This window comes from Acyrthosiphon pisum, chromosome A3 (assembly GCF_005508785.2).
Source record: "Acyrthosiphon pisum isolate AL4f chromosome A3, pea_aphid_22Mar2018_4r6ur, whole genome shotgun sequence".
Classification (NCBI taxonomy): domain Eukaryota; kingdom Metazoa; phylum Arthropoda; class Insecta; order Hemiptera; family Aphididae; genus Acyrthosiphon; species Acyrthosiphon pisum.
The window spans coordinates 25,234,936-25,259,172 of NC_042496.1; the positions used below are offsets into that span (position 1 = coordinate 25,234,936).

The 24,237-nt window shown below is 28.7% G+C and overlaps 1 protein-coding gene across 4 annotated transcripts in view; it reads left to right on the plus strand.

The window, feature by feature from the left end:
• LOC100162827 (dual 3',5'-cyclic-AMP and -GMP phosphodiesterase 11A) overlaps positions 1 to 24,237 on the plus strand; it is a 90,336-nt gene that overhangs the window by 53,579 nt on the left and 12,520 nt on the right. For all 4 annotated transcript variants that reach the window (XM_029491345.1, XM_001952133.4, XM_029491346.1 and 1 more), the window contains one exon: positions 21,505 to 21,988. In XM_029491345.1, the coding sequence (XP_029347205.1) occupies positions 21,505 to 21,988 (484 nt within the window). The remainder of the gene's footprint in view (positions 1 to 21,504; positions 21,989 to 24,237) is intronic.

Sequence of the window (24,237 nt, forward strand, 5' to 3'; positions counted from 1 at the left end):
GTTTTACAAACAAGCGTACAATATGTTTTAGTGCGTGTTAAATTCATATTTTCTGTGCGACTTTTAACCTATATAATATGTAGACGATAAAAAAAATTATAAGTGCGTACTTGAATTTCATTTAAAGAGTACCAGTGCCATACTGTAGGTATAGCATCATATACATATGCATATATATAGTCTGAATGCATCAGTTTTACATTCTGTACACAGTTTAGAACAATACTCAGTACGAGTGTACATTTTGCGCTGCAGTTGATGTACCTATTGGCTAAGTGCCTACCTACCGTTGAATATTATACTGGTGTAAAATATCGCAGAGGGATTTACGACTTTAATTTTTTAACTTTGATCGAACAAAAATTTGAGTATACAGCCAATTATAGTATATAGTATCCGAGGTTTTATATGAGACGGTGATTAGTCGAGATGATTTTATTTTATTTCAAACTGGTTGGTTAATGGTTATCCTAATGATGAAGGATCTAATAAAATTTTACACCTCCACTTGTGTGTTGAATTCTTATTCAATTTTGTTTTTTTTCAAATTTGTTCCAACCAACAAATTTAATTAAAAATGTTATAAACAAATAAAGTTTTATTGAAACGTTGAAATTTAATCTGCTATCAATCGTACGGCTTCTTAATTATAATAATTTTAAATTTGTCAACTAATAATGAGAATTTGGTATAAATAAAACATTATTTGTCTGTTTTCAGATTACCATTGTCTACTCTATCATATTATTATAATGTTGTTTTACGGTTGTTGATATTTTTGGTTTTTAAAAATGAATTCAATGCCGATAACAATTTATTTAATGTCTCAGTACTTTATACGTGCACATGGCATATTTGTTACGTTTACTTATGGAAAGTTAAAAACTTATAATAAGCATACCATTTATCTATAATTGGCTAAACATTTCTACAAATAAGTTTTTATTTGTTAATTATATGAAGTTCGCAAAAAAAATAAAAATTTCTTTTAGAAGCTGTCACGAAAATTGACAGTAAACCTAATTTAATTATTTCTCTCTCGGACATTTTTAATATATTTATAATACGATAATCAAACGTTTTTAATAAAATCATATCTATCTGAGTTAAAAATCTTGTCATTTTAATATAATGCTTATTACATTTTATAAGTACAGTGACTACTACAACCTTTTATAAGCATATAACTCATTTTCGAAATATGTCGACGACAGTAAAACCGTCACTGTAGCATATTATTATATTATATTTATATACCATTGTAGTATATACTGTGTGCAAAATAATCTCATTTATTTTTTATACTTCGTGCAATGGAAATAAATAAAATTGCACTTATATTATTAAATTATGTTTGTATTACAACAAATCAGCCGTCAACAGTATCATACTTTATGGTATTTATTAATATTTCAAAAACATAATACAATGAAACAATGAGGAATTTTTTTTTACGAACGACAGTCGTGCGGCGGATCTTCAGCCACCGTCTCGGCAGATAGTGTTCAATACGATTCTTAGGTCGGTGTTCTGATAATATCACTACACGGGTAAGGAAGTTAATTTTTCGTGATTGAAAGGGATGATAAAAAAACCTTTCGGGCTCTTTTGTCGAAACTGGCCAATACTCGGGAGGCGTGTAGTTATGTTTATGTACTTCTGACGATTCCGGGTTTTGATTAAATTCAGTCGTCGTTTAGTGTTTCCGATCACGTTTATATTATAGCCAGTACTACGCATACTTCCAGCTAATGGTTTATATTATATACAGAAATGCCGAGTTGGTTGTACAATATGCAGACACATCCAGAAATTGGACGGATAGTTCACGATCTACTCTACGGGGGTTGATTTTTCTTCAAATACATTCCGAAAGGATTTGAAAAACCTAAAAATATATTTAAAACGATTTGCGTTCCATAAAAAGTTTCTTCCCTCATCGGGTCGGGTATCGAAAACGATCATCAGTATTGACGCTTGTATTGTTTAATAGCCGCCGCCAGCTCAAGTCGGTACATCAGTTTTGTAAACGCTCGACAGAGCAAATATTTGCTTATATTATACACTTCCGCGCACGATTTCACGTATCGGACAGCGTGCACAGTGGCGACGGATCCAAAACGATTTCGCTGAAATTTAATTTCGTTCTTGAGTGAGAGTCGGTTTGAGTGGTGGGGGGGAGGGGGGGGGGGTTAGTGGTGAGAAACGTGGTTTTTATAGTGTCCGATTACGAAATTTTCGAGGCGTAATAATAACAACGACCGTTGGAAAAGGGAATTTCGTTGATTGCTATTTTCATTTTGCGTTCACGTGTTCGTTGTCGGGTAGCTTTTCGATTAATTCTCTTATAATTGACTCCCAACACACACACTCTGTAGAGCCGTATATCGGATGGTACAGCTATCAGCTCCAGAGACATGGTCTGTCATACACGTTTTTCCTACTCCGTAAATATAATAATATAATCATGAGTGAATTTAACACGCGCTCGACTCGTGTGCCGTAGTACCAAAGTGTCCGTTGCCTCAATCACGTTTCTTGTTAATAGTATTATGGAGTTAATGTATTACATAACCTCGAGAGCGTACTTATAAGTATGTTTCTAATATATTTTCAAACATGTATCTAGAAGTAAACATTGATGTACCTGTCTAGTATAATATTATATGTAGATAGTTTGTTTCAAAGGATTTGTCCATCCCTGTCAATAATACAATTTGGGTTTTGTTTTCGAATAAAATTAAGTTTATTTTCGTGAAATATTAAAAAAAATTAAGGATTAAAAACAATTGTTTTAAAATTTAGTTATAATACATAGTTACTACTACTTACTAGAGCGAGGTATCATTTTTAAAAGTATGTTTACCGTATGGAATATGTGTTATAAACAACTTATATACAATGTAAGAGTTTCTTTAAACATCTATATAAACAGTTTAAAAATAACTTATAAACTCGTTAAATATTTTAAAACTAAATTAAAAAAAAATGTTTTATATTTATTATTTAGTATTAATTGCTACTTAATTATTATGTTTGATCGTTTTTTGAAATTATTATATACCTATGTATCAGATATATAAAATTATAGAGTAATGTTATTGATTATTATTTATTATAATTAATTATTTATTAATGCAGGTAGTTCCTAATGAAGAGCATGTTATGAAAATACTCAATACAGCAATGCAATAATAGAAATTATAAACCGTAACGCCATCATTTAGACCCAATAAGCAAAACGAATAATAAAGACCCAATTATTGATAAGTGATAACTATTAAATTACAACTATTACCAAGATAATAATTCCTTAACCACGGCTATAAACTTTACTAAATCATTTATTATCAATGTTTACTACGTGTAATGATTACTAAAATACCAAAATACTAAAATACTAACTATCCATATCAGGATACGCAGAAAAAATATATTTTTCATTATTTCATTGGAATATTTCAAGACAAAGGAAATTTTCAATAAAAATAAAATGAAAGAAGATTCTTTTTATTGAAAATACCATATATTATCGTATACTCCACGCTTCAAATACTGTCGACATTCATCAAACATTAATATTAGACAATTGTGAATGCATACAATCACTGGTGAATACTCATGCAATAATAATTTTGACGAAATTACGATCAATTTAAAATATGTTTTTACGAGTACATGTCTGTCATACACTATAGTGACTGTCGACATTCCCCAATTTTGGTAATATCATGTTATATTTACGCATACAACATACTATTATTTGTATAATAGACAGTACATGATACAATGTACCTACATGCTTGTATTTACATTTTTTATTACTTACACAAATTAAGTTTTATCGACTATCGATAAAGAAAACTTATTATGAGTTTGCACTCTGTTATAGCCAATAGGCCAATCATAAATTAAAAATGAGGTCTCAAGTTTAGTTCATAGTATTATGGTGCACTATTCACACTTTGCACATTCGATGCACCTGATACTGCTCAGATATATAAGCTTGCATGGGATGTACGTGAAGCAAATTTATACTAACCATAATACAAACTTTTTATTTCAAGTATTATAACACTTAGAAAGTAACTTGTAATTAGTAAGCATAAGTTGGTAATTTGTCGATTCAGATATTTTCGCTTTTCCACAAGGGTCTATTTTACCGCTAGGCGCTAATGCTAAGTGATAACTATTATACATAGATACTCAAATCCTTGGCGTTTTGTAATTCAAAATATTGAAGTCACACCTAGCTGCGCACAATATAGTTTGGCACGGCCAAAATTAAAAAATGTTTATGAAGCACAGCGAATATCTAAGGATATTTTATTGGGAGGGGGCTTTACTAATTTTGAGTTTGGCTTTATACATATACTTAAGAATTGCACACAAAATTTTAGCATGATAAAATACTGGAAATTATTAAATTGTAAGTTTTCAAAGAAGTTACCAGCGATATAAACTTTTGTAGATAAGTGAAAACGGCTGAACTAGCAAATAAACAGTTAGTGCTTAGGATTATTATTGATTAAAATTTTTGATAAAATTTGTTTTAGAAATATTTTATTATGGCGCTTATAATAGCTTCACGTACAATATTTGTGTAAGTATAATAAATAATAGTTATTTTTTATGGTTTTCGGTAACGAAAAGTATACAATGGTAAAAAGTAAAAACGGAATTAAACCACGTTTACTTACTTAACAATGTGTACAGTAAAGTACTGACCGGTTGGCGTCATAATAAAGTAAACCTTAAGTTATGAAAAAACCCATTTAGAAAGGGGGTCTATTTTTAATTGTTTTTATTTATTATTTTTATTGTTGGGGCAATTCAATTGTATTTAGAAACAAAACCAAACCTACCGCGCATATTTGCTGATGTATATTCAATAATTTTCAATCTTATTTTATCGTGCTATCAACTATACCATACACATCAAACCAGAAAATATGTACTAATTATTTTGTTAAATTAAAAAAAAATAGCATTTTTCAAAAGAAATCACGTGTAACTGCAAAATTGCCGTACCTAATACAGTTTTATTTTTATTTTATTATTCTACATAGTACAAACTAATTCCTAGAATACTTAATTTTGTTTTCATATATCTTCCATAATGTCAGAGTAATAATGCTGCTCAACGTGACACGACTTTCGTAATTGTAATTATTATCAATGGATAATAATTACTGGACAACGAGCTTAGACTGAGGTATGTACTCACAAATTGGTAAAGTTTTTGAAAACAAAATGTTTTTGGTATTATTCAGTAGAATAATAAAATAAAACTGTGATAATTACGGTGTTATTTAATGTTTTACAGATTTCCTTTCAAAATGCTAATTTTTGTCAATTTTTTTTTGGTTTTTAGATTCTGAGTGAAACAATGAATATGTATTGATATTACAATGATGTGTGTTTTTTTTTTTTATTTGTGTCTGTTATCACATTTTAAGTCAGTAAAAAGGACAATTTACACCAAATGTTTATTTTAATATTTTCTATAGTTGATAAAATTTCAAAATATTTTGATTCGTTTCTAGGTGTTTACGGAAATTTTACAATTTCATTAAACTTGTGTTTTTTACGATATCTTGCCATTATAGTGATTGTTTTATTTAATATTATGATAACATTATTTAAAATATCTTATGACAATAACAAAAAATGTATATTATACATGTTTAAATATATGTACAATATAAAGTAAGTATATAACACTGAGTACTTATATTATATATTAATATTTTGATATTAAAATTAATAAAAAAGAATACAAGTATATTTAAGAACAGGAATTAATATATTGGGCATAAAATCTATGTAAGTATTACTAGGCAGGAAGTATTTATTTATTAAAAAAAAAAATATTGGCAAAAATTATTTAATTTCATTCATTATACAGAAAAAACGGATTACATTTCAAGTCCACTAGTTTTTAAATTGTAATACCCTTACGATGAATAAAATGTAGAACGACTTTAATTAAGGTGACATTGTTAGAAGAATGACCTTCAATATAAGACAAGTTGAACCAGAGAATTGTTAACAATTTTTTTTTTAATTGGGTTTAATGAAGGAAGACAATTAATAAATACTTGATAAAAGTCACATGAAACACTGCCACAGTTGGAGAGGTTATATAGTATTGAATATTTTTGAGCCCTAATTTCATAAAAAAATTATAGCTAGGAGTTAGAATGCAGTCTGTTGGATTATTTTTATTGTTATTAAGCGTCGTATTATTGTGTAAATGTTTATACAATTAAAATTGATTGTAATGGAAGTATGAAATAATTTAAGACATCGTGGTATAAATATAAAATGCCAACTTTACACTATCACATTATATCCATGACTATTTGCAGCTGGTTTACAAGAAGTAAAAAATATTGTACTAATCATAAAACTATGGCAAACATGGTGTTAAATGAAAAAGTAAAAAGTCATCACAATTATAATATAGGTCATCGTTTTAACCAACAATATTTTTCCACTGATAAAACTTTCTTAGTTCAATATTAAACAATATAATAACTTTAAAAAAACTAATTTAGAAAAATAAGCATATTTTATACATAAACATTTAAATAATTAAAAAAAACATTTAAAGGTATAAAATGAAATATATTATTAAACAATCAAATTATCTCTCAGTCATTGTCTAGACACCGCACAGACAAAACATATGTTATCTCATTTCACGAGTGCCGTAACAGCAGTTTATAGTGTAGTTCTCAGGTAATATAATATCTATTATAGTATTCAATAATATAATCAAACCGTTTAGCGAGTGCATTCCCATATTATAAAAATTATTTCAAAAGCTCCAAGTTCAAAAATTCCTTCAATTCGTCAACCACTAAATCCAACCTTGCCCAAAAACCTAAAAATAAAACGACAACTACCAGTATTTCTAAACCAAATGTGCACAAAAACAAACCAAATCTTACATTTCAACAAAAATCTACATCAAAAAAAGCATTCACTAATAAATATCCAGAAACTTCCATCAGCTTGGGCAACATTAAACAATCGTTCGCCTTCGTACTGTTGCTCAATTTACACATTTAAATGAACACTGGGTCTGGCAAAAATAAATAAAAATTTCTAGGGAAAACAGTCATAAACACTTTAAAATTGATAAATTTATTTACTACATATTAATATATTATGTCTTCTAAGGGGGTCAAAAAAAAAATACTTTGAGGCCGCCCTAAAAGCTCTGTTGGACCACCTTCATATAAATAATTACCCAGTCTCTGATTTTATCGACAACGTCACAGTTTTTGTAATTTATACGTAAAATTAGTGTATAATTATAAATCAATATTTAGTCTTAACAAATTAATCAATATTAAATAATAAAATAGTATTAACTCTCTCAAAAAACATATATTCGTCAACCTTTTTATTAATTTTTATTCAGAGAAATATATACATTAATGTAATTTATATTGTAAAAATAAACGGAATTGTAATGGACAATGCAAATAAACGGTCGCAAAAATAGCATTGAATAATTTATAATAAGTATATTATAGATTTTTTAGTTATTTTTAAAACTTAGATCTTCTGTCACAATATGTCAAGTGTGCGAAGGTATTTGACATCTCATGCATGTTTTAGTATCTTAATGGGCAGATTGCAGTGCAGTTCGAGTTTAATAAATAATTTCGATTTTAAAACGTCTAGTTACATAAATTAGAACCAGGAATAATTAATTTTAAAACTCTATGTATAGAACGTTCTTGAATATTAAGTAAGATTAATAATTAATAAAAAATACTCCCAATGCATTTTAACTAGGACTCATGTCAATTAATGATTTTCAAACCCTATAAATCGGTCAATTGCTTTTCTATTTCCGCAATTATATTTCAATGGAATATCAAAATTTGTTATTATATTTTGTTACCATTTTACGAGATTTGGTTTAGAAAAAAATTAAATTGTAAACGAATATAAAAATAACAAATGTGTGACTTTATTTATGTAACACGGCGTTCCGATTAGGCAATTGTGGTGCATCGATCTCAAGGTCCGGAACGTGCAAATTAATTATCGTTAGGTACGACAAAAACCATTTCGCATTTCCTATCTCTGACACACAGTTGGTCCTTCAATCATAAGACGTCATACTGTCATAGTAATTACCGATTACGTGCTCAGAATAGTAGTAAAAATGTACTACGTAAGTTTCAGCCTTAAACACTCGACTTGCACACAAATCTTACAGTTAATTTTATAATATAAATAGGTAGTTTAATGAGTTATTATATTAAATGATTTTAAAATTTAATTTCTATTAATATTTAATAGTAATACATAAAACACCGCATTATCACAAATCATGTTTTTGTGGTAAAGTGTGATTTATTAAAAACAGAAACGATGCAGTCTTTTTTTTATCAAACTAAATATCATTGTTTTATTTGTTTAATCCGTAAGTGATCAATTAAAATAAAATTATGTCTGATGTCAAAAATCTTGGCATTAGCCTTACATGACATATTCAATAAATGTAAATATTTTATATTTATCAAAAATGACATAAACAAATTACAATTAAATTCAATTTACAAGAAATTATTTCTTATTTTTTTCTTGTTTTTCTTAATATTATTAATTTTAAGATTCATTTTAATTTTCTATTTAATAGTATGTTCTATTCACAAAAAATAAAACATGGAAATTCTAATATTGGGAACGGTGTTCAAATTATGATAATTATAATTTCAAATTGTTCGATCAACAAATATTGATATGCTATTTAGTTGATTGGATTATATATTTGAAACCGGTGATAGTAGGTATAAAAACTTTAATATAAACCAACATATTCAAAATTGCATTTGATTATTTTAATCGCATAAAAATCCATTTTTATTTTATTCTTTTATTCTTTATTAATTAATAACTAATAATAGTTTTGTTCTTCAAGGGAATGCACATAATAAGAACACTGATTTTTAAAATATGCTCGTTACAACAATTGATATAATTCTATTTATTTTTTTTTATGTTTACTAACTGCGAGAAATGAATTAGTTTATCGATTTTGAATTTAACGATGTCTAAGAAATACTTAACATTTTTATTTATTTTTCTTACTATTGTGAGCACTTTAAACCTTATTCGACTATAATAATAAGAACGATTTAAAATACGCCTGGTGAAATAAAACTACAATACGATGGCAATTAAAATTTCCCAATGAAGACGTAATAAATGATATTGTTGTAAAAATACAAGACGCATTTAAATTATTTGTTCAGATATTCTATATTATATTCATAAATCTCAAGCTTATGAGATGCTAATGGCTTTTCATCATCCCGGCTTATCTTTTAGATAGTTCAATTTCCCTTCGATAAAATATTGAAATATCATAACCTCACTCTAATTTTAAAACAGAATAGAAATCATGTTGCAGCGGATAACTGTCTTTATAAATTAACACAATATTTAATATTTTTTTCCCTATTCCACCACACGTGTTATTACGGTTTTCGCAAATTTAGAACCGCGGGTTGATGCTTTTAATTTATTTTTACCTAATATTAAATCACGATTTACACCGTAGTAATTGATATTCAATGGCTACAATATACGAAAGTATATTTTAAGGACGGCCGACTTAACACCAATAAGTCTTCACCGTTGTGCATTACAGTAGTTAGATTTATATTTTTAATTATTCATTTCTTTCACCACCATCAACACGACGCGAAAATCGAACTGTTTTCTTACAGTCACATATTATTGTGCGTGTTGTGCCATCGTACGGAGAATTACGCTTCCTAGCTTGCGGCAGGAAATTATATGAATATAATATTACAATGCAATTTAATTATCTTAAAAGCAGAAAAGTGTACGAGTTTATCGTATTATATTATTAATTTCGTCATGGATATAATATAGTATAGTATAAATACTATAAAAATACCTTATAAAATTAACTGTTTTATAGACGTCACATGCACATGAGCTCTCTATTAATAAAATTGTTTATAAGAAAAAAATGTATTCATACTCAAATTTAAATTAAATTAATTTCAGAATTCAAGGACTCGAACGTCGAATGTACAAACAACGACACAGTAAAACACAGTACTACTGCAGATGTCTTTTACACATTACCAATTTACAATTGATGATAGTTTTTTACTGTTTTTATAACTTGAAATTTAATAGTAAACGTAGTTGATCAATCAATATTATTTATTTCTTTTAGATATTGTCTTATGTACACTAATTTTTTGTTTGTTATTTGAATGAGATTTTAACATAAAAAACACTGTAACTACTAAAAAACTGTTCCTATTACAATGGCAAATTCACTGACAATAAAAATAAAAATTAAAAATACAGTGACAATTTCACTGAAAATTTCACTGATATTGACAATTCTAATTTCAATGACAATACCACCAATCATGACAATTTCACAAATAAAATTCCACTGACAATGACAATTTCACTAAAAATAACAATACGTATTAATTGATCATAGTAATGATGTACGTCGTTTTTGAAATTAAATTACATATTTTATTAGAGAAAAGAGATACACTTTTTGCAATTGATCTTTTTTTTTTTTTGAAGCAAATTAAATTTTATCGAAAATATATTTAAATCGAATTACAGCATCTGTGAATTGAATCGTTTAGGCGAACTAATTTTTATCTAAAAAACGTAGGAATGCCAACACCTTAGTTTTTTTCTGGGGGAAAAATTCGATTTTCAATTAGAGTTCACTTTAGTGAACTGTATACAAATAAAAAGAAATTTTTCCAGAAATTTTACCATCGATGGACTATCGAAAAGGTTATTTAAAATGCCAATAGCGTTAATGATCAATGTAATTTTCAAGAATAACTTTTGTCAAACTTCCTGAGTACTTACTACTGATAAGTTTGTCATGTACACTATATAATCTAAATAATGTTTGCAGTTTACCATAAAAAAAAAATGCCCCATTCAAAAACGTAAAAAAAATATAGTTTATTGAGGTTGTATCTCGCATGTTTTTATTTGCTATCCTACACGCGTCGAATAAACACTGAATGTAATCTTTTTAAGCAACGTGTAAATACAAATCTGCCATTATGTTACCGGAAATGTGAATAATCCATGGGTATTATGTGTTATATACTTATGTACCTATACCTACATATCACCTTTATTTTATTGTGTCTAGACGTATAAAAGGACAAAACTACCTGCTGATAATATTATAGCATTATATTAAATGCATCTAATTGCGTTCTCTATTGCATAACATAGAACTCTAAAATCAGCTGGTAGTTTAATGGAAATAAAATAACGATGAGATAAGTCGGTAATGATACTCTATACTATAAGGTACAGGCGAGAAATGGATATTTGATTCGAGCATTGAAATCTGTTAAGTTTGTTACGGTCCTTTTTTATCCTTTGTACACTTGGACGATAAAGTATGTAACTACATTAATATATAGTCAACCAATGATTATTTTTAACTCTTGAATATACATGAATTTATTCTTACTCTAAATGGTCGAAGTAAGTTGTTCGAATTCTCTATTCGGTATAAATCCAAATGAATGTTGATGCCTTGTCAGCTGACATGTTATAGTGTCACTGATCAGTACATTGTTCATCTATAAATAAATAATTTGCAGCCAATTTTCACTGATAATATATATACAAATAAATGTAGTTAATCAAAAAGCTTTCCCATGTTATTTTTTATCCAGACAACTTTATAATTTAATCTTTTATTCTTTTTTTTTTATCAGTTCGTCACTTAATGAACGGATTAGTATACATTCATTTATATGTTATGTTTCTAGAAGTGATCTCAATTTGTTCCGAGTCAGAGAACCTTCACTTACAAGAGTAATTTGGGACCTAGAAATAACAAACTACATTATTTTATTGACTATTGTATAATGTAGACGATGGACGGCTTTTTGATAGGTAAATAAAATATTATATAGAAATTTAGTGTGATCAATTAATACAAGTAATAAAATAAAAACTTAGAAACTTTAAACAAAATAACATCAGGTATATATTTAGAAATGAAAAAAAATTTAATTGTAACCGCAGTATGAAATTCAATTATTTATAAATTATAATTAAGTGTATTAAAATCGCGTATTAGTCTAATCAATAGGGTACCTATTGTGTAAAAGTTAGATTTATGAATAGCTTCATATAAAAATACGTCGAATCTTGCCCCACAAGAAATTCTGATATTAATTTCATGCAATATTCATGATGCATCAGTTGTTCCTTCAAGTATACTTTTCATAATATATATATTGTATACACTAAACATGCATTGAAGGAGGCCTTTCACAATATTGTAATTTTTAACAGGCAGCGAAGTGCGTGAGATAAACTAGTTTATAATAATATACAAAAGTATATTTTTGTTTAGTTTCAAATCACAGAGTAAATTTCAGTGAGGTGTCCCAAATAAAAATAGTTATTGTATCATATAATTAAAATCTATATTATAATATTATATCTAAGAAGAAAAATTAATATACACATTGCAGTTTTATAGTACCTTTTGTTCGTATATGCAGTATAGCTATTAACCGTGGTTTTCAAATACAACTCGACGTGTAGGTACAATAATCGCATTGTAAACATATAATTACGTTACGGTTAATTTAAAATTACTTAAGTGCGTCGGTCATCGTTTAACAAGAATTTGTTTTATTCCGTTTACTGTCCAAACGCCAAAATTGGATATGTCTTGTTAGGATGGAGCGTTTACGGTGGAGTCGATAGGACTTTTCACGTTTATCACGCGTTAAAAATATAAAAATAAAAATAAAAACAATAATAAAACCGAAATTGCAGGGTACACTGCATAGTCTATATATATATATTATATACGGTCAGTTTTTGTGGCTGCGTCATCAGGTTCCCTCGTCCAGAGCTGTTATTGCGCGGCATGTCATCGTCGTTGTAGTAATAAAAGTGCTCGGTGGTGGAATTACATTCAGAGACCGTCCGAACGTATTTCTTTTCATACTTTCTTTCGTTTGCGATTTTATGCAACTCGGGTTGTAAAATCAGCCTCTTCTCGCCGTAGCCGCACCATTAACGCGCGCATTTTTTGGCTATAAAAATACGTATTACTATCATTATTTTATTATATTATTATTGACGTTTTTTCCGAGATACACTGTTTCCGTTTTTCTATATGTGCGAAATATAATTTTGTTTACATCATTGTACGATGGTAGTATTAATCGTTTCGTGCTTGGTGAATAAGAACCGTCGTGTCGCATCCGGCCAACGCATCCTAGTCGAAAACAGCTACTACGACTTATATTCTATAAATATAATCCACAGATATTATATCCGTCATTATTATTTTAAATGTAAAATTATAACAATTTTAATCCTGAGTTTTAATATTTATTTATTTTTGTAAGACATTTGCAGTATTTGCTTATTGCATCTCGCAAAATACTGATTGTAATTTTTTATTTAAAATAAATTAAAAAAAACTAGTTACTTAAAAATACGTAAAATTGAAATATACATTGTAATGTGAAGTGAAATGTAAATTTTTAACTAAATTACGTTTTTTATGTCAAATATAAAGCCTCGTTGGTTTGCAGAGTATTGTATTTATTGATCAATGAATGGAAACCTTTATCTTCGCTTTTATCTTTCAGTGTTTTTTGAGTAAGCTCATTAGCGACAGTATAAGATAACTCAGAAGCTCTAAAAACAAACAATGTCCCTATCAGAAAACTAGACTACTGGAACAAATATCCGATTTACCAGATTCGGGTCTAAGGATATTTTTCTACATTTCATAAACACGCTTTTTGAAAGAACGAGCAAACAAGTAAACAAATCTGCAATGTCTGACTTTCTACTAATGGTGTATTATGTTCCTTAAAATAATATTTCATTTACAACCGAACGGATTTACTTTGTCCTTTTGGTTTCCCACAACACACTATAATCCACAATGCGTCGCAGTCTCAAATATGACAACACAACATACAAATCATAGCTTTAAAACAAATCATTGATAATTTTTTTATGCGAGGTTACTAATATCTTGACTCTCAACCGCCCGTAGCATTTATATTCGTAATTAATATGGAAATGTATCATAACTATTGGATAATTATACTACTGTATAATATGATACAATGTTTAAGTATTGAAAAATAGGGGAAAGAATTAGAATCATGTGAGCATGGCAAAATATTTTTCAAACGCCCATTGACGCCATTTTGGGGGTGGCAATATAGGTATGTGTACATTTAGTTTTGGGGAAAAAAATTAATATTCTGCCTTAAATTTAACACACATTTAAACAATTAGTTTAAATTATGCTCTTGTGTACGTATTATGTATGTAATAAATGCCTTTCTTGTACATGCCGTTTTCTTCTTCAATAGAAGTGAAAATAAATCTTAAAAGTAGAAAATATATAAAGCGTAAAAACCATATTATAAATCGTTATTGGTACAGTTTGTGGATTGATGAGTCCTTAAATGTTAGTTTGGAAAAATAGTCTCCGGAAATTAGTTTAATGTGCATTTTATATTATATTACATCAACTTTTTGCTGACGAAAAACTATTCTCAATAGTATAAATAAAAGTTTTGCCGATGTATCTTAATAAATATTAAATTGTTCCAAATAATAAAACGTTAGAGGGTTCGAGAAAAAAAACCAAAATCCATTAAAATCCCATGGTTTTGACACAATAATAGAATATAAGATATAAAATAGGTTATACATTTAAATATCAATACAACTATACAAAAAATAATAATATAATAACAAACTTGTATACACTTAAAAAATAAGACTTAGTTATACATTTTATCTGCAGGACATAATAGTATTATATTGTATTGTTATTGTGTAGTATTTCGCGGGTTAAAGCTCTTTGTTGACACGTTTAGTCATAAAGTTACCAAAAACGTGTGTTTGTAAATAAATTGTAGCTTAGAAACAATCATAATTGTGTCCAATTTGTTTTTAATAGATTGCTTTAGTTGTCTTAGCATGGTACGTACAATGATTTTAGTTCGTAAAAATAATGATACATTATATAAAAAAAATATATTAATGTAATACGGCGTAATTGATAAAGGTAAATTCCCCCAGAAACCGATATCAGGATGTTTTGAGCTGGTCGTTGTTTTAGTCTATCCACTGGAAGGTTTTCGTACCGGAATCGTAACGGAGAGCTTGATTTGTTAGGTGTTTAGTTGCCAAGGATATGTTAAAATTGTCTTCGAAGCCCGGTACATAGGTATAAAATCAAAAATAATATACTGTCTCTACAGGCGGCTTGCGGGAAATTGCTTTGCTTCGATTCGCGATGTCAGATCAAACGTTTCGCGATTCGTGTATAATATTATAACAAATTTCTCAATAAAAATAAAAAAACTGCAGAAGAAATGCACTTTTCGGTTTATTTTCACGAGAAAAATTTGGTTTCCTTAGATTTCCGGCTTGAACACACCTTGAGACAATCACATATCGTTGTATTATTATCTTTCATGACGCATTTACAATACTTACCGTTTACCTCATGTTTACTGTTTTTTCGAAAAACATTTTAAAACAAGGTCGCGCGTAGTATAAATCCTATAAAGTTACTTCAAATCCAAAGCATGTATTTTAGCGGTAAACACTCCGTTGACCTGGAAATGCTCTATACGAAATCGGGGCTCTAACATTGTCAACAACTTATTTTCTGGGCGTAGACATAATAATGCAACATATAAATAAATAAACAACAAAATTACAAAAATTCCAACTGCGCTGTAATTCCGTACCGTTACAACACCGTCAAATTGGATGTGCATCGTGTACGCGAACAAACTTAATTATGAAAACTATCTTTTTTTAATGGGTTTCCGTTTTTATTTGTTCGTCTGGTCGACTTTAGTTCACTGGCCGGAAACCAAACTTTGATTTTAAACTTAACATCTATTTTTTTTTTTTTTTTACCAAAATATTGTGTTTATTTACTTTTACTCTAAAACATGTGCGCATGCATTTTTATTTGGCAATCTGCCAAAACACCACGTTATCCACGCTACCCTACAATTTTGTGTTTCAAGAAATAGCTCAGGAAATTTTAGGAAAGTTTTTCTTTGGAACTTTGCCGTATTTTTTTGCAGTAGCTCATTATATGCTTTTATTGTATAGAATCCAATAGTAAATTTTAGATTTTTAGAGGAACATTTAGACAATATGATATAGCAACATCTATATGCAATAAAAAAAATGCCTATCATATTTGTATTAACTGCATAAATATTTTGTTTTCATTATGAATATCAGTTTTATAGTTGTTATGTCGTTTAATAAATTGATATTACATTAACGATAGTAATAATAAATATTACATTTTAATGCACGATAATAATACAAAATGTTGATCGACTTTCAGTTTCAGTTTATTTTATGTGTATACTCATTGTTGAATTTGATCGAGTTTTCTTTATTATATTATTTTTATGCAATTTTAATATTTTAATAAAACAAATCGTTTAAGTTTTGGTAATTTTACATAGATTCTGATTTCTTAATAATATATCAATAGAGCTATAATGTATTGCTTAATCTTACAATCCCTCATTTTATATGTTGTTTTGATTTTAAAGTTTACACACATTTTAGTTTTGAAATTAGTTATAGTCTTCCACGCAACACTTTCTTAGATATTAATTTGACACAGATTTGACTTCTAATTGTGTTTCTACTGACCAAAAACTGTACATTTTAAAAATTATAGAAAAACGTTAATCAATAATAGATACATAATATATACTAATACTGTTCAACTCATAATTGTTTCAAACGTGGTGACGAGCATGGCATTTGTTTAATAAAAGTTAAAACAACTGTCAACAAGGTACTATCTATGTTAGGTAAATATTATGGAAAATATCACTTGGGATTAAAATTAAATATTATATGAGTTGTACCGTATTTCAATATACCGGTATATTATATTTGTATATATATAACTTACTACCTATAGAAGTTAGAAGTTTAGATGAATACTGTCAGTATTCAGTGACGTTTTAAAAAACAAAAATAAAATATCATGATACATAGTTTGCACTGTCTGAGAATCTGTGTACCAATTTGTTCAAAATATAATAATATGATCGTAACAGTACGTACCTTACATTATTATAATTGTTGATTGTCGCTTCCTTTCGGGCGGATGCACTTTATATGACGTAAATTCCAGCGATGGTAAATAAAACGTCAATTACTGTTTGATCAATGACTATTACACCTATGATTATTAGTTTTAATATTATACCCGAGTACGCGTACATATTGTTTAGCGATGATCAAAGTTGTTGAAAAACGTTAGAAAATTGTCAATAATTATATAATGTAGGTATATTATTATAATTTTTTATATTAGCTATGATATATTAGCTTTATTATCTTGCAGTCGACAGCCAGTACTATATTGTACACAGCATAATAAACACTTTTGTTATTCTCGTGCGATGCATTCGGAGCCGTTACTCATTTAAAATATTTCTCTTCGACATAATACGTATATGCATTTATGTAAATAATGTATTATACCATTATCATATCGTAGAGGTCTCTGGGGTAAAGAATGTCGGTGAAATTCCGAGACGCGCGAAGAATATCAAATAAACCGTCGTTTCCTTACGCTTAGAACTCAGCCGCCAGACGTATTATTGTTTTTAATATGCGAGCTATTAATCTGTCAAATGGTAATTTAATACCCAACAACATTATTGTTTTTGTATTTACGTTTTGTTTGTCGATTCGCATATTATAATAGGCAATTACAGTGAAATATGCCATAATAATATCCTACTATATACTATTACGTAATAACTACCTAATAAAATAATTATGTATAATTCGCTTACAAAAATAAAAAATATAACGCACCTAATATTCTTCAGAATCAAATTGAAAAATGAGACTGATGTGACAATAAAGTTTTATAACGAATAATTTTAATAATTTATGCGTGAGGCCATATTTTCCGAGATACAATATCATCTTTACTTTCCGATAGAAATATCCCACTTATAACACAAGTAAGGTTTATAATTTTTTTAGGCTTATAGGGAAATAATTTCTTCAGTAGTGAATGCTTTTATGATATAAGTATAATATTTTTAACAGAGACCTAAAAAATTATAACTCACATGAGAGGTTTTAAATATAAAATGCCCATATAGTAACGTAAGCACCGTCTTTTATTAAGAATATCTTGGGCGTAAGACTTGCTGTTACAATTCAAAAATATTGTAAATTTATCGATCCTAAAACTATACTCATTTTTATAATCATAAATTTCTCAACAACGATTTTTTTCATTTCATGAATTAGCTATATATTTTAATTTTCATAATTGTTATTCTGGCCCCGCTTTGTCTAATACCTACCCTAGACCACTTATAACTGTTAAGTTGAATATAACTTGATGCTATAGCTTGTATATAATACATTTGTATACGACGTGTAGCCCTACCCCTAGGTGTCATGTAGGTTTAAAGTCACCGTGAAAATAGATTCATTAATCAGCGTTTATCGAAAAACCCAGACTCCCGCTTTGCTATGACATTGGAAAGCTGAATAGTGTGGACGATGACGACGAAGACGTAAACGTATAATAACCGTATAACATTTCTCATCGTCAAGTCTAAACTATTTCACGTAAAAAGCTCCGAAAAGATTACTTAACGTCAGACGAACCTACATATATCTTTTTTTATGTATAGCCGTACCTATAGGTACTCGTGGTTGTCGTTGTTTTCGATGATTTTTCCATTTGTGACGTGTTATTGGTTTTTATAGTATTATTTACTTTTCCACGTGTCACCTTGTCATTATAGCGAATACGTCCTAATAACGCGAAACAATAGGTACTTCATATCGTTATAATATCGCAACGAGAGTAAACAATAATACCACGACAAAACATAATGCTACAACAAAGACGTGTACATCATATATAAATATATTTTGAGAGAGAGAGAGAGAGAGAGAGAGAGAGAGAGTGTGTGTAAATTCGTGAACTTTTTTCAATATATATATATTCGTATCTGTGTTTGCAGTAGTCTACTGTGAGAAATACTTCGTTTCGATTGTTTCGTTAAACGTAGTACAATAATAAAGCAGAGGGCGACATGGACATAATATATATAAGGATGAGAGTTTTAATTTTCATACAGCGACTAACGAGTTAAAAAGTCCACAAATTATTTACTTTCATGTTTCGTACGAATTTTGCTTGTTGTCACACAAAAGAAAAAATAATGAATAGTAACATATTATATTGGAATAATGTTCTGAAAGAATGCTTAGCGAAAAGGCTTAAACACACCGTTATAGCCCCGACAGTAGTTTACGCTTTAACTGTACGTCAACTTAACAGAAGTCATTAATACTCATAAAAATTATTTATCGTGATTGTTAGTATTAAGTCAGCTGTCATCAGGCTCATCAAAAAAAATATTTTCCGAAATCATTAGTTTTCCGGTGTTTTTTTTACTATTATATACTCATTTCACTGTTAGATTAATTTATATGGTTAATAGCTTATATATAACATACAACATTTATTATAGTTATTTTATGTCTTTCAAGTTTTCCAAATCAATACATTCCAAAATCAACTAGGACCTATAATATAAGTTTCAAAATAAAAAGAAGTTTAAACTTTACTAAATTAAATTATAATCAATATTACATGAAGTGTTAAATGTTCAAAGAAAATTTCACTAGGCGAATAGCATACTAAAGTTTGTACTAAAATGGTGAATATTGGTTTTTATTCAATGTAGATTAAGTAACGTGAATGAAATATAGTCAAATGGGATTTTAAACAAAAAATTTTAAAGGAGACACAAAAAATATAAGTCTTAATTAAGAATATTAAAATGTTATAACCAACCACCATAATATTATATATTATATAGTTAAATAATTATAAATTCATGAATCACATAACTCATTAAAAAGTGCATGTTAAGATATTATTTCATAATGGGTTTGAAAAAAAGTTCATAACTTATTATTATAGAAGTGACAGTTTTTATATAAAATGAAAATAATTATTAATTTAAATATCGAATTTAAAATTAATGGAGTAAAGTTTTATTTAGCCATATATTATTAGCTATTTTATAATTATAACTATATAATCTTATTATGATATTATAAAATATGATAGCACTATATAGTATATACTAACAAAAATAATTTACAATTTACTAAAAAATAAATTTTCATTATTATCAAAATAGCCTAATTTCTATAACACTAAGAGGGTATTAAATCATTTAATCTTACAAATTTGTACAGATACGTTTCGTTTTATTATATAAGATTATTATTTATAATGGTTATTAATTTTATTATAATAATAATAATATTATTATTATTAATTACTATCGTGCTTGTCAAATAATATAGTTATTATTACATACATCTTCAATAAATGTTCATAATATGTATAAACGTAGGATCTAAAGAGTAATATGTACATAAACGTACTCTAAAGAGTAATATGGTTTTTGCTTAAAGTTAAGTTAAGTAAGTAGTTTTTTTTCAATTACAGTGCCTAGACGTTATGAATGGGATATTAAGTCAAGATTTTGCTTTAATAGTTTGAAATAGATCACACATATAATTCCGAGACAATAATAATACAATGGTTATTGGCCTTTAAATGTACCTAGGTAAGCTATCGTTGAACGAAATATGAAACAGTGTAATTTTCCGAAAAATATTATAGTAATGAATGTTTTAACGTTTACGCATACAAAACTAATTTAAAATTCTTTTAAAAGCTATACTAAACCAAATAAATCAGACATTGACCATTGTCAGATTAATAATGAAATGTTTTTTTAAAGATGTTCGTTTACATAATATATGCAAATAATAAAGTTCTGAGGTCTAGTTGTCGATGTGTCACGATATGCATTTCTGTAAGCAGTGTACAAGTACAAAACCTACTAGGTAATAAACATTGTATATTTTGTAATTTGTATAGGTATTATAATCATAATATTACCCATCAAATGAAATTGAAAATACTGAAAAAGTTGGTTTTAATTTTTTACCTTAAAGTAGTGATAAAGCTATAAAAGAAATCCAAGTCATGTTTTGAAAATGCAATTTTTTCTGATTGTGTATAGTCACAGCTCAATATTTTAACGAAACTTGTTATGATTAAATAAGTTGGCTAAGCTTAAAATTAACCATCATCATCATACCAGTACCTATCACAATTTTAAGGTGTATCCATTTAGTGTGAGTGTTCTTTTCGTGAAGTGATTTATCTAACCAGCCTTATCTAATATGACCTATAGGCGTCCATATATTATACTCATTCTAGGGGGTTTTACATGATTCCGACGATCGCAACAAATAATAATAAAACTATGAGTTTCTTAATTTCTGAACGTGGTAACGTTTTTTTTTGACTAGGTTCACGTCGTTGCCACCGAGCCCGATCAGCATGCTGTCGCTGCTCATCGATTCCAAGGTGCGACTTCCCAGGTGGCCGGTGTCCGCGCACAATGTGGACACAAAACGAGACCTGCGGCACGCACAGGGTGAACGGGACTTCTTCCTGACGGTGGTCAGGGACATCGCCACCGACCTGGACCTAAAGTCTCTATCGCAAAAGATCGTCGACGACCTGGCCGTGTTGCTGGACTGCGATGCAGGTTCGCTGTTCCTCGTGGACGGGCCACCGCGGGGCTCTCGGCGCCGGTGTCTCGTGTCCAAGGTGTTCGACGTGCACAGCGGCGCCCGCGGCCAATTCCTGTTGCCGGACGGCGTGCAGTGCGAAGTGGCCGGTGGTCCACCCACGACCACCGACAACGAGGTCCGCATTCCGTGGGGCGTGGGCATACTCGGCCACGTCGCGTCCACGGGCGAGACGGTCAACCTGGACGTTGCCTGCGAGGTAAGTGCAAAATATGACTCGTACGTGACCCAATAGCGCAAAAAATGACCTTTTAAACAGCTCAAATGCCGGAACAACAATTAATCATCACCTACAAATGTTTAGTAATTTAATTTGAACAATTAGTTTCAAAATAATTACAATAAAAAAAAAAAAAAATTATAATAATAATAGGCATATTATTATACTATATTTCTCTGCTATTGTGCAGATTTGGACTTCATTTTATAGGAAAATTAAATAAATTCCAGGTTATTCAGAATAACAAACACGAATCTCTAAAATTCAATAAATTAAATTAAGATTTGTGTTATGTGCAAGGCTCGGTTTTCAAAAGTGCAGTGACACGTACATGTTTCCTTGACGATTAGATTCATGCAAGAAATATAATGGGTACTCTTTTAGAAATGTATAAGCTGAATGCTTATACTCTTTGTGTACAATACAAATACTGAGTTTTATAAATGTTTAATAAAAATGCTTCAAATATACAACATGTATCATTAACGAGTAAGTACACAAACAATAATAATTAGTTATTTTTGCAATTTTCACTCGTGTATTTAGATAGGTATGTATAATTGTCGTGTGCTTGAAAAACTTCGCTGTAACGTTAATAGGTAGTTAATATTCAATACTGTAGGTACTTATAGTGTTATACTACTTATACATAATAATTATAAATCTATCGTAAATGGATCAGTGGGTCAAATTGTAAACTTTAATTTGCTCAACTTTGAAGTGGTACTAAAAATGTATAAGTCATCGAATAATGTATATGTCTGTATTTATGAATATAGGTGCTGTCTAGTTATATCAGAGTAAGACAATTAAACAATTTTTTTTTTCACATGCGTTTAATTGTATTTTAATTGATGGCCACCCAACAAGTATATTTGATGTTATAAGTTATTCCTAACTTTGGACATTTTGTAGTTTGGGCACATTTAACTGTCCCTACATTCCTTTATCGTAACATGTTTTGTTTTCTCGAGGTTTTTCACTAAAAAAATAAAATGTATAGGGTAGGTTTGGTTTTGTACTTGAAAATGCAATTTATTTTTCAGCAGCTTTTATTTCTATACCTAATATATTTCTGAATAGCAAAAGATAAAGCAAATGAAAATAAATTAATATATTTCCAAAGAAGCTTTTAAGAAATATTAAAATGGTATATGCATTTTCAATTTGGCCAAACAATGCAATTAATAAAAATTAATTTTTTATTTTTATAGAACTTAGTATTACTATGAATATTATACCATGAAATATATTCCACGATTTAAATAAGTGCAACTTGGAATAAGATAGTTTAATTTATTTTTAATTGTAAATAAATTACATAATATAATTGTATAATGTAGAACTGTAAAACAACAGCCAAAAAAATCATATAATATACGATTTCGCTTTTTTTTTAGTATCTATTAAATGTTGTACTAAAACAAATAACAATCAATCTTAGGAAAATTTATTACTAGCTTATGTAAAAGAACTATTATACTTTTTTTCCTTTCCTAAATGTATAATTTTCTTATTATATACATGGTAGTGTCTCAAAAATTAATTACATTGAATGTAAATTTCTGCATTGTAATTATATCGTCTTCGATATTATTGATGTTCAAAAAAAAATGTAAACATCATTACCATGTGAAAAATTGCATCGACATAAACGGTTATATTATAATAAAATTCAACTAGACTTGTATCATGCATGTGGACTGTGCGGGTGAAATTGATTTACCAGTAGTGCTCGTCAACAATGACGAAAAGGTTTTGCAATAATACTATTGTGTTTATATCGTAAAAATGACTTGATACTAACCTAACGCGTATACGACCAAGCGATCTCTAAGAGATTACGCGTCGTCTTTAATACTGTGTATCAACTAAGCGAACTATATTGGTTAACGACGTTTTCGACTATATATTTTAATGTATATTTTTTATTTCACCTCACGTTTGCTTTCAAATTTTGTCTGAAAACTCGCAGCTACCTAGTGTTTCGTCGTCACGTTTGTCCCAAATATTTTTTTTTAACTAGTTACCTACTTAATATTTAATTTTTAATTTAATCTATGTAAATGTTTTAAAAGTTGATAATAACTTCATTTTCATTCGGCATTTAAATAGTTTATACCGTGTTCGTGTTAAAGTTTAGATGGGAAGCGGGCTAATGCTGTTTACGAGGAAAAACACGAGGATTCACCCTACATAACACATAATATTATATATAGCGTTTCGGA